Source organism: Thermochaetoides thermophila (genome assembly GCF_000221225.1).
Source record: "Thermochaetoides thermophila DSM 1495 unplaced genomic scaffold scf7180000011812, whole genome shotgun sequence".
Lineage (NCBI taxonomy): Eukaryota > Fungi > Ascomycota > Sordariomycetes > Sordariales > Chaetomiaceae > Thermochaetoides > Thermochaetoides thermophila.
This window is the reverse complement of record NW_006383028.1, coordinates 857,199-869,538: the sequence shown is the minus strand read 5'-3', so window position 1 is coordinate 869,538 and position 12,340 is coordinate 857,199. Positions and strand designations below refer to the sequence as shown.

The 12,340-nt window shown below is 53.2% G+C and overlaps 2 protein-coding genes across 2 annotated transcripts; one reads left to right on the top strand and one right to left on the bottom strand.

Moving 5' to 3' along the window:
- Positions 1-1,518: 1,518 nt before the first annotated feature.
- Positions 1,519-8,367, top strand: CTHT_0010090 (calcium channel-like protein; the record flags this gene model as incomplete). The annotated part of the gene is made up of 3 exons (XM_006691469.1): positions 1,519-3,168; positions 3,232-7,391; positions 7,458-8,367. The coding sequence occupies 3 exons, from the start codon at positions 1,519-1,521 to the stop codon at positions 8,365-8,367; spliced, it is 6,720 nt and encodes a 2,239-aa protein (XP_006691532.1).
- Positions 8,368-10,554: 2,187 nt separating this feature from the next.
- On the bottom strand, positions 10,555-10,894 carry CTHT_0010080 (uncharacterized protein; the record flags this gene model as incomplete). Its single annotated transcript, XM_006691468.1, has 2 exons — positions 10,555-10,563; positions 10,649-10,894. The coding sequence occupies 2 exons, from the start codon at positions 10,892-10,894 to the stop codon at positions 10,555-10,557; spliced, it is 255 nt and encodes an 84-aa protein (XP_006691531.1).
- Positions 10,895-12,340: the final 1,446 nt, after the last annotated feature.

The following is a 12,340-nucleotide window of genomic DNA, read 5'->3' as shown; positions in this document are numbered from 1 at the left end:
TTCAGTCTGGGTTTAATTCACTTGCGGATCGTTGTGGTTCCTGTTCTGTGATGATTTGTTTATTGAAAAAATACTAGTTTTGGGAAGACATTGCTAACAGACTCATGATTTTTAATTGCAGAGTAACGGCTCAGCGAGCCTCCAGATTTCGATTGATGAATGGGGGGGGTACTCGGCGTTTCAGAAGCACAACAGCGGGGCACATCCGCTCTCATCCAGCTGAGCGGGCCAGGGGCTGTCGGGATTTTTGGAGCCACTTCGGCAGCTTCCATTCTTCAAGGGCCAGCAAGTACAGCACCACACGGTTTCGATCCTGCGGAAGTTTAAGAAAACAAGACAAATAGGAGAACAATGGGGCTGCTCCCACAGTGACCATGGACGGCCGCTACCTTAACAGGAGGATTCCCTCTTTTTTTTCAATGATCCGTCTGAGATTGGGGCTCAATCAAGGGTTGCTACAACAGTGGGTTTACCACATTTTACGGAGTACAGCCAAACTGCTCGGTACTGTACACAGCGGGGGAAGTACCGCAAGCGACGGTGGACAGAAGTCCCAAACTTCAGCTTCGAGGTCGACGGGAATCGAAAGCAAGCAAGCAGACAGGCTCATCCTCCGCGCGCATTGCACCGCCGCTCCGGGCAAACCTTGGGACCCTGGAGGTTTTGGAGGGGATGAAGATGCAGCGCCCAGTGGATGGGACCGGGGTTTGCGCTAACGCAGCGCTGCGACGCAGGCCGGCAGCCTTGAGTGGGCAATGCGGGCAGCATCCCGCAGCGGGTGTGGGCAGCTAGACAGGCACCGTGTCTAGTATCAACGCGCACACTGTTATGTGACACTCAGCTTTCCCTCCTTGGCCTCGTTAGGCTGAAAGTCAACGGGAGGTGCTGCATGCTGCATGCTGCGTTTTTGCTTTCCTCGTGTGCACGCATTTGTGGTCGCCTCATACAACTGTCGACATTTTTTCAGTCTTGACGGCTGGGCCACGGGTTCGGTGTCTTTTTGCGCTCTGGCACTTCCAAGGTTCGGGAATAGTCCATCAGACGCCGCCTTTTTCTCCGCAGTGTTCGTCCAAGTTCGCTCGATCTAAATCCCGAACCCTGGCCTCGAGCTGCCACAGTGCTTACTGCAGATCACGGATTATCTGGCACGACGACCTACGGCGAGGACGACGGGATAGACGATCAACGGAGTGCTCCAATCCTCTCTTCAGTCCACAAGATACTGACCATTGGCCATCCCGTTTCTCTGTCCTTAACGGCAGCCGGCCTTTTCATTTTCTACCTCTCGCAATCTCTTTGACCCGAGACAGTGAGACTCTCGTCCCAGACAGCCCTGACCATCGGACGCCCACTCCTGCTGGTCCTGGATCTTTGCCCCCCTTCCACGCATGATGTCCATTTAACGGCTTTCCCTACATACGCACACGTCACGACGACCGTGTTCGCGACTTCGCGCATTGCGCGCCTTCAGTCCCGACCCTAGATTTTTAGACCTACGCGCTCGTCCGAATTGGAAGCATGAACAACAACGAAAGCCAAGGGCAGGAGTCCCGCCGAAGCCCCGCGGGCCAGCTCTCCCCGCTGCATTCGATACCCCTCCGAGATTTCCAGAGGACAAATGAGACGGACGACGGGACTCGGGAGAGCGGTGTCTTTGGCGCCACTGTCCAAGATAACGCTTCGGCTCAGACATCGACCCGTCCCCAGGCTGGGTCGTACAATAGCCGAGGAAGCCCGTCTTCTGCTGCTCCCTCCATGTCTGCGAATCTTCCGGGCTTCTCTTCTTACTGGGAGCATCCGTACAGTTCGCTCGACGATGGCGACAATAACGCCGTTTCGCCCGAAGAGCGCATCACACTGCAGTCTGCGCTTCCTCCCGACATCTATCCACAGTCCTCTTACCAATCCAGGCCGTTCGCCACCCCTTCAAACGATTTCTACCCGATGCCGCATGTGTACGAGGAGCGGGCCGACACGGATTCTTTGGAGTCGGATAGGGTGCCTCTAAGGCCCGCTGCTCAGCCTCCTGGCCGGCTGGAACCACCAGAAGGAGAAGCTACACCGCGGACCAGCTTCCAGACTGTGCCGGATCTGGGCAACACCCCAAGAAGTGGCCGGATGCTTGGCGACGACCTGGAGCAAGGCGGTGGTCACCACCTGTCGCCAACCGATCGCCGGCGCTCTCGGTCGCAGTCAGCAGTCGGTGCCCTCCACAGAGCAAGCTCAATGATGAGAGCCATGTCCCAGCGTGTTGTCGCCATCAGTGGAGAGGGCGAACTGGTAGACCAGGCAGCCCGCCGAGAGCGTTCGCGGTCGCGGTCGCCTTCCCCCAGCGTGGACGGCCGCCGTTCTCCTGGTGCCCCGGGGCCCATGCTCGTCGATACTTCGTACCCGTCTCAGCTTCCTCGAATACCCGCCGAAAGGCCATTTGAGCCCGGTCTTCCCCCTCCTCCTCGCCCTCCCCCGCGCCGACGTGGGCCGCTTTCCAATCCTCTAAAGGGCAATTCATTGGGCATATTTCCCCCCGATAATCCCTTGAGAATGTGGCTCTGTGACCTCTTGGTCAACCCCTGGACAGAGCCTATCATATTATTTCTGATCATTGCACAAGTCGTATTATTAACCGTTGAGTCTGTCCCCGATGTTTTTGCCGAAGGAAACCAACGACCGGCTCGTTGGGGTGGCAGTGGGATCGACTGGGCCCTGCTCGCCTTGTTCATTCTTTTCACACTTGAGATCATTGCTCGAATCATCGTGTCGGGCTTTATCATCAACCCGGTGGAATACATGCCGCCTGGGAGTAATCGTCGGTTACGAGAAAGAGTGGCCGAACAATATCGGGCTATATTCAGACCCCAGCGCCAAAAATCCGTTAGACAACAACAGCCAGAACATGAGTTCGTGCCCCCTACGTTTGCTAGATCTCTTACCATGATGCACGGGCAGGAATCTCCTGCTACTTTGGAGGAAGAATTGCGTCTGCACCTCGCCCGCAGAGCCTTTCTTAGACACAGCTTCAACAGGCTAGACTTCATAGCTGTCGTTTGCTACTGGATTGCTTTCGCCTTGAGCACCTCCGGCCTGGAAAACAGACACTCGATCCATGTTTTCCGCATGCTCAGCTGTCTCCGTATCATTCGGCTGCTCGCTGTGACCCGGGGCAACATGGTGAGTTCGCCATGTCCTGTGCAGGCTGTCCAAGATTGAAGTGCTAACTCCGATCTGTGACAGATCATCCTTAAGAGTCTGAAGAAGGCAGCTCCGCTCCTCGTCCGAGTGTGTTTCTTGATGGGCTTCTTCTGGCTTCTGTTTGCCATTATTGGTGTACAGAGCTTTAAGTCCAGCCTCAGCAGACAATGCACCTGGATCAACCCCGAGGACCCCACGAATTTGAGTGCCACATATACCCCGAGTATGTCCTTCTGCGGCGGCCACATCAACCAGACCACTGGCGAGAATTCTCCTTGGGTGTATGCGCCAAACGACGACTTGAGCGTCCTCGTACCTGGCGCCCCGAATGCTAAGGGATACATCTGTCCAAGGGGCTCCATCTGCCTACGGCAGGAGAACCCGTACAATGGCACAGTAAATTTTGATGACATTGGGCACTCCCTTGAGCTCGTCTTTGTCATCATGAGCGCCAACACCTTTTCAGATCTGATGTACTACACCGTCAGTTCCGACTTTTTGCCCGCTGCGCTGTTCTTTGGCGCCGGTATCATGATCATGATGCTTTGGATGACCAATCTTTTGATTTCTGTCATCACTTCGTCTTTCCAGGTCATCCGGGAAGAGTCCAAGAAGAGCGCCTTTGCCGACGACGAGCAGTCCATCTTTTCCACACATACGGAGGACGAAAAGAAGCCGCAACGCCAGTCGGCATTGCAGCGGATTGTGAAGAAGGCCGACTGGTTTTGGATTGCCCTCATTATCTACGACCTGTTTTGTCAGTCTTTACGAACAGCTTCTATGTCTCGCGGCCGGGAGACCTTCATCGATACCTCTGAAGTAGTCGTCACTGTTCTGTTGGACGTCGAGATCACCCTGCGTCTGGCGGCCAACTACCGCAGTTTTCACCGGAGCGTCCGTGACTTGTTCGATCTGTTCCTTGCCGTCGCCACCACGGTCATTCTCATTCCGCCGATTCGCAACTCCGGGGACTTGTACAATTGGCTTACCATCTTTCAAATTCTCCGGGTGTACCGCGTTGTTCTTGCCATTCCCATGACAAGAGAGCTTATCCAACTTGTATTGGGCAATGTTACTGGTATCGCGAACCTGATGTTGTTTGTCTTCCTGATGACCTTCCTCATGGCAATCTTTGCCGCGCAGCTGTTTCGCGGTCAAATCCCCTACGCGGATGATGAAGGAGAGTTCATTAGGATTCCTTTCAACACTATCTACAATTCCTTCCTTGGGATGTATCAGGTTCTTTCGAGCGAGAACTGGACAGATGTGCTCTACAACATCACCGCCTACACGACGCATTTCCACACGGCATGGATTGGTGCCATCTTCATCATCGGCTGGTTCATTCTCTCCTATTTCATTCTGATCAACATGTTCATTGCCGTCATCCAGGAGAACTTTGACGTGGGAGAAGACACGAAGCGTTTGGAGCAGATTAAGGCATTTCTTCAGAGACGGGACCTCGGCACCTCCTCCAACCTGGCCCTCTCCAAGGTCTTCGGTTTTGGCAGGTCTCGGAACCGCGCTGATCCATTGGACCACACCACTGGCGTGATAGACAAGCTCTTTAAGGAAGGGTACGTGCGCGAGTTCCTGGATGAGGCGATGGGTCCCTTACAGGAGCGAACTGCAGCGGAGAGCAAGTCTGCCCAACAGACGGCAGGCAAAAGCACCGGAAACTACGGGCCGCTGTCCAAGGTATGGCAGTGGGTAACGGCCCGGCTTGCTAGTCGGGAGCCGAACCCGTTCTACTCATCCAATGTCCAGTTTGCGGGGCCTATCGCGGCGCTGGATCCGGGACAGTTAGCTCGACAGGCGATGGGCGCATCAGCTGCTCGCCGCAGGGCGCAGAGAGAATACTTGATGCGTCATCCCAATTACAACACCTCGCTCTATATCTTCAAGCCACGTAACCCCATTCGACGCTTTTGCCAAAAACTCGTCGGACCAGGCAGGGGAACGGAACGCTTTGATGGCGTGCCCCCAAACAAATACGCCTGGTACACATTCTCTGCATTTATCTATGCCTGCATCGTGGCAATGGTTATCCTAGCTTGCATCACCACACCCCTTTATCAGAAGGAGTACTACGAGACTCACAAGTTCCGGCTCTTCAATTGGTTCGTCTGGACGGATTTGGCGTTCGCCATTGTCTTCACGATCGAGGCTGCCATCAAGATCATCGCTGACGGCTTCTTCTGGACACCAAATGCCTATTTCCGAAGCACCTGGGGTGTCATCGATGGCATCGTGCTGGTAACTCTCTGGATCAACGTCATCACTCTCTTCGCCAATGCTGGAGCCGTGTCTAGAGCGGTCGGCGCATTCAAGGCTTTGAGGGCACTGCGTCTGTTGAACGTTAGCGATAGCGCCAGGGAGACATTCCACTCTTTGATGATTGTCGGCGGCTGGAAGATTTTGAGTGCTGCTTTCGTGTCCATTTCGCTCTTGATTCCGTTCGCAATTTACGGCCTCAACCTGTTCAATGGCAAGCTTGTCGCCTGCAATGATGGAGAGGGCGTCATCAATCTGACCGATTGTATTGGAGAGTATAACAGCACGCCTTTCAGCAACGACTGGCCCGTGTTGGCCCCTAGAGTTGCCAAAAACCCGTTTTTCAATTTTGATGACTTCGGCTCAAGTCTCTTCATCCTCTTCCAGATCGTGAGCCAAGAAGGATGGGTAGATGTGTCCTTCGCCGCTCAAGCCATCACTGGCAAGGGCCTGCAGCCGGAGTCGGCCCCCCCCTTCAGAAACCAGGGAGCTGCTCTGTTCTTCGTTGTCTTCAACCTCCTGGCTACCGTCTTCGTGCTGACCCTCTTCATCTCCGTGTTCATGAGGAATTACACGGAACAGACGGGTGTGGCCTTCCTGACGGCTGAGCAGCGGTCTTGGCTTGAACTGCGGAAGCTTCTCCGACAGATCTCTCCGTCAAAGAGCTCGTACGACGACACGAAGAACAAGTGGAAGCTCTGGTGCCACAAGAGAGCAATCGAAAAACGGGGGAAGTGGTACACGACAATCACGACTGTGCTCGTTCTCCATTTGATCCTACTGCTGGCCGAGTTCGAATCAGAGCCGGAGTGGTGGACCAACACCAAGGAGGTCCTGTTTATGGTGTTTACGTTTATATTTATTGTTAACATCGTCATTCGGATCGTCGGCCTGGGCTGGACGCGCTTCCGGAGGAGTTCCTGGGACCTATTCTCGCTGGTGATGGTTGTTGGAACCGTCGCAACGTCGATCCTCTTCTGGACCGACAGGAAGCAGACTACGTACATCCAATTGCACAAGTTTTTTCTAGTGTCGCTCGTGCTGATGCTCATCCCGCGTAACGACGCGCTCGATCAGCTTTTTAAGACGGCGGCTGCCAGTCTCACGACGATTGGCAGCTTGTTGGCGACGTGGCTGGTATTCTTCTTGGTATTCGCAATTGCCCTGACGCAGACATTCAGCTTGACGCGCTTCGGAGCAGAGGAGGACGCCAACATCAACTTCCGCACGGTCCCCCATGCCCTTATCCTGCTATTTAGGTTCAGTTGCGGCGAGGGCTGGAACGAAGTGATGGAAGACTTCGCCCAGGCCAAGCCGCCGTTTTGCGTCGAAGGAGAAACCTTTTACGACAGCGACTGTGGCAGCACAGCATGGGCCCGGGTGCTGTTCGTCGCGTGGAACATCATCAGCATGTACATCTTTGTCAACCTGTTCATCTCGCTCATTTATGAGAGCTTCTCGTACGTGTACCAGCGAACCAGCGGTCTTGCGGTGGTCGACAGGGATGAGATCCGAAGGTTCAAGGAAGCGTGGCGCAGCGTTGACCCGTCTGGCACGGGCTATATCAGCAAAGAGACGTTCCCTCGGTTGCTTGGCGAGTTATCGGGCGTGTTCGAGATGCGCATCTATGACCCGGAGGATTCTGTGCCAAGAATCTTGGAAGATGTGCGCAACGATGGAGATACAGCCACCCCGAGACACGCATCCTTTGGCGGCGGTAGCCTGTATCCGACAGGAATTGACCTGGATAAGTTGAACAGGCGGCTATCCAGGCTTGACGTGGCCAAGATCCGCGAGCGCCGCCGGCGGTTCAACATCTTCTACGAGGAAGTAATGGTGTCGGCCGACCCTGAAAGAGGCATTTCGTTCACGACAGTGTTGATGATCCTTGCACATTACAATATTATTAATGATAATAAGAGTCTACGGTACGTGGCTTTCTTCCTAACGAACTTTTTTTTATTTCCAGGATATCTGCTGACGCAATGCCACAGCCTGGAAGAATTCCTCCGCCGTAAGCTTAGGCTGCAGCGTGTCGAGGAAGAGGTTCGGCGTCGGACGGTACTTGGATTCTTCAATATGCTCTACTGGTCGCGGCGTTTCAGGCGCCACTTGGAGAGCAAGAATGCCGGACGCTTGCTGACCGTCCCGCAACTCGACATTCCAGAGATCCTTGTCGACCATGACGAGCACTCATCCAACGATATGGACCAGAACGGGACTGGAAAAGACCAGCAGCAACATGCACCATCGTCACGGCCATCATCAATACAGACATCGCCAACACAAACCCGGAGTTATGGCCAAATCACTGTTGCAGCAGCAGAGTCAGGAGATGGATCTGGAAGCGCGTTGCTCTCTCCAACGGCCATTCGCGCCCCTCACCGTAGTTGGACTGGCATCAGCGGCGACATTGCATCCTACGATCCTGACTTTGGAAGCCATCCACTTGCCGGGCCACGCTCGAGCTCGCTCATCTCTCAACAGCCCGGCCTCCAGCAACAGCAAACGAGGCAGCGCGGCCTTTCCCAGCTAAGCGCATTCAGCTTCGAGTTATCGGCCCCGGAAGAGGATGCCTTCTTCTCTGACTTGGCCGGCGGCACAAGCAGCAGTAGATTAAAAGGCACTGCGGGTCGGACTGGTGACGAGATCGAGGACATTGCGACCAGCCCGCTGGGCCCGCCTGCTGGGGGCGGCGTGCTTGGCAGCGGACCAGCTGGCGGGAGCAGCAACGGTGCTGGAGGTAGCGGCGACGGGACAAGCGCCACAATAGACCCGGCTGTGGTCCGGGATATGTTAGATGACTCGGTCTGGGTGGAGAGCTTGAGACGGAGTGCGACAATGCGCAGGAGTGGGACGAGGAGGAGTCGCAGTGGGTGGGGCGGATCGGCTTGGGGGACTTAGAAGGTAAGTGGACGAGTGAACGAGTGGACGAGGATATGAGGTGTGATTGATGGGGATGCATGTGTTAGGTAATGTATTTTCTTGGGTACTTGGGCGCCGGTTGTTTTCATTGTTAGTGGCGTAGGTCATTATTGGGACGGCGGGGCGTCTTTGGTAAATATAAGAAAGAGGCCGGCGAGCTGGCGTTTTGGAGGAGCTCAGTTCAACGGGGGTTGGTAACATGGAACCTGGGTATTGGATCACATCATGATGCATATATTGTTTTTTTTTTTTTTTGTTTCTAGTTGATTCCCCTATGCTGGGAGGTTGCGGTAGGCAGGCAGGCAGGTAGGTAGGCTCGAGTCTAGAGCAAAAACGTGACTGGTGTTGGTGGCATGGACTCCTTCATGGGTTTAAAAGTTTCGGGTCACTGGTCAGCTGGTCGGGTTGGGGTGTAAATGGTTCTTGGAAGTCACGTATGTTTGCCATCGCCACAATGCCCGAGTCTCTGATACAACGTTGGGAGAGAGACTCTGGCTGGATAGTGCCACGGTGCAGATTAAAGGCTGACGGACTATGGCTGCTAGTAGATAATGGAGTGATTATAGGAAAGTAATGTTCTTGCGTATGCTTAGTCAGAAGCGATGTGCTCATGTCTAAGGAAAGAGTCATCATGCTGAAATAAATAGCGATAACAGAATGCCTTTGTAACCTCATTGCTAGATGTGTTTGCGAGGAATACGCAAGGTAGAGAGCTCCAGGTTCAATGTTGAAAGTTAACATTGGAAGAAACTGTGATCTCCACAGAAGCAAAGAAAGCGAAGGTAGAAAAAGATGAAACACAACCGCGAAAGCAGAACCTGTCCGAACGTTGCAGGGCCCCACTGCCAAGACCTCACCAGTGGAGATACTCCCGTATCTCTGACGACGATCAGACTGAGGCCCATGCTTCACCCAACCCCCCACTTTCCACTTCGGGTGCAATGCAAACTCTGAGATAGTTCGAACCCGCGAACACGAGACTCATGCCTTCAAGGCAACCAAGAGCCGATGTGACGGCATATTGATGCCTATGCTGATGGCTGGTGATCAGAGGGAGATGGAGAGACACTGACCGATTGAGGTCAAGTGTTCTTGTTGAGGTGAGCTGTTTGCTGAGTGGGGAGCCACTGGTCCTAGGATGACTCTGCCCTCTCACTCGAGGCCATAAAGCAGAAAGCCATCATTCAAAGTGATGCTCTCCTTGCAAACTTCCCCGTTGCCTCTATGCTATTGAGGTCATATCTTGATGTCCTGCTCTTAATCCATGGATCTTCCAGACTGATGTGCAAGTGAGCAGCCAGTCGAGCAAGCGATCGCATGAGCAGACCTTCCCAACGTGGCCGCAGGTACCCTGTTTTGCATCAACCAAACAATCCATCACTACTATGTGGCGTTGCCACTGGTGTACATATTACAGATGGTCTGGTCTTTAAAGTCGCCGTCTTCTCCCATCCATGATCCTGCACGGAACTACATTACTGACCTGAGCCCGCGGTGCTGCTTGCTACATGTAGCTATTTCCCCGATCCTGTTAACCACGTACTTGTACATCCATTCTTTTCAAGCGTAAACAGTGATCGTACTTGTAGGCTGTGCCTACTTAACTCCTTGCTGCGTGGTTTTTCTTGGGTGGTTTCGTCACCTTAGCCGTGGATCTGCCCCCTGTCTGGCGCAGGGGCACGCCCTGGCATATTCTCCGGCAGGTTTCCGAGCACAGCGATACCACGAGGCAGGGCAGTGAAACTGCTCTGTCCTCTTTGTGCTTGATACGAGCATTCCCCCCCCTCCTCTCTTCCATCTTTGATCGGAGTGTCTCATGCTTAAAAGTGACCACATCACCCTCCCCTGAACGCGACGACCATCATTGATTCACTTTCGTTTATCCCCCAGCCTAGGCCTGGCCTTAATGTTGTTGCTGGCAAGCAAGACCATTATCACCTCGTACTCTTGACGTTCTCTTTTGCTCTTCGATCTTTGCAAGGCATAGATCATCCTGTCATTTTCCCCTTCTCTCGACGAAGCATTATCCTCTTTCATTTTACGACATTCGCTTTATCAGGCAGTGCCTTTTAAGACCAAGAAACATCGTCGCGATACCGATACCTCTTCACTTCTACGACGCCGGGCTGCGCCAGGACGTTTGACTTTAAAACCAACTTCATACTTCTACGCCGACTGCACCAGTAACAACCAACATCTCAATATTATCGTATCATTGCCTTCTTGTGCAACGCAGACATATCCAACCATAAAAGCTTACCAAAATGCACTCATCACGCTTCCACGCCATCGCATCCCGCTTCTCCACCCTCAGCCTGCGGACATCCTTTCGTCGCGCAAGCACCTCGTCGTCGCGGTCCAGCAACGCAGATAGAGCCTCGCTAACCTCTTCCTCATCCTCTTCCACTGCTGTTACCTCGCCATCCTCGTCCAAGTCTCCATCGTCATCGGCGTGCCCCTGGCAGATGACCAGCTCGCCTGTTTGCGGCAGCATCAATAGCATCATCTTCCACAGGCACGGCATTCCGTATGAAGATGAGGATGATGATGATCAGTCGCTGCGCAGTATCCTCGAGCCAAGGCCAGCAGTGACGTTTTGCAGTTTTGAGGAGAGAATGTTCTCGCCACTTTGAAGGACGGAGCTTTTTGTGCCGACATACATGGATATGAGCTGGCTCGAACCCGGCACCTCTTTGTTTTGATTCTTGGGATATGACTTTTTTGGATGACAATACTTTTTTTTTTTTTAGTTATTACCAAATGGATGATGGAAATGGGTCATGAATGACTGGACTTTCTTTATCAAAAGAGATGATGCTTGGTGGTACTTTTTTTGATTTTGACGACATGGCCAGGTCTGTGAGGTTTGGAGTTTATGGGAGGTCGTTTTGAAAGACAAAGAAATGTGGCAAAATATTAGCCAGCTCAATTGAATATTTTTTTTGTCTGCTGGTCCATGCTTATTGCTTTTGGCTGTGAAGTTCAGGAACTCTCGCTCAATTCTTGAATTTTGGAGACCTAGAGGTCTGTCTTGAATCTTGATGACTTCAAGATATCACAATCACAGAACAGAGACATTGGTTGGCTCAGATACGCAACATCATGCATGTATTTTCCTCGCAGATGCATCTGTCCCATATCAGCATATCTGTGTACTTCATTTGCCATAACAAGTGGCGTCTTTCGTCAAGACCACCTTGGACTGGCTTGATGATCACCAGATCTTGCACGTGACGTGGGGAATATCTTCAACAGCCGATAATCAGGCATTGTCAAGCCGGGGACTTATTGGCAGGCTTGGCCCACTTGCCCCAGTCTTGTCCGCCGATTTAGCAGGGGGACCGGGCCGTGGGAGGTACCGCGACGGTGCTGACAAAAAAGTTACATCGACGGAGTCCGGAACGCCCAGTCGGGCCACTTCTCCGTCTCCCCATGTCTCCATCTCTCCATCTCCGTGCCGGGACGATGACGTACATGGCTCGTTACTTGCGGCTAGAGCCAGTTGCGGGCAATTGTTGTGACTTGTGAATGATTGGCTCTCACCGCACTTTGCCAGCGACTTTCTCGCTGCTCTCCAGGCCTCGGCTACTTCCCCCAAGCCCCATTAATCCAAGAATAACAGTGCATGTGGCTGCAATCAGACGGCGCTTCTGTAATAGGAAAGGACTGTGGATTTGTGGACAGCGCACTTGTCGACGTGGCAGACACAGCGCAACGGTTTTGGTGCCAAGCCACGTCACTCATTCTCCCCGCCATCCTCGCCGTCCGCCCTGCTCGGTGATTTGCTTTCACAAGGCTGAGCAGCTCTGTGCTGACTGGGTAACCTTAGCTCACAGCCCACATTAAGCAACCTTTGGTGCTAGCTCCTTTGGGAACTTGAGATCGGTTGGACGTTATGTGGACTGGCCGACGTGTGGATGGCCCAGACTTGCTCTTCATTTCATTTTGGCCT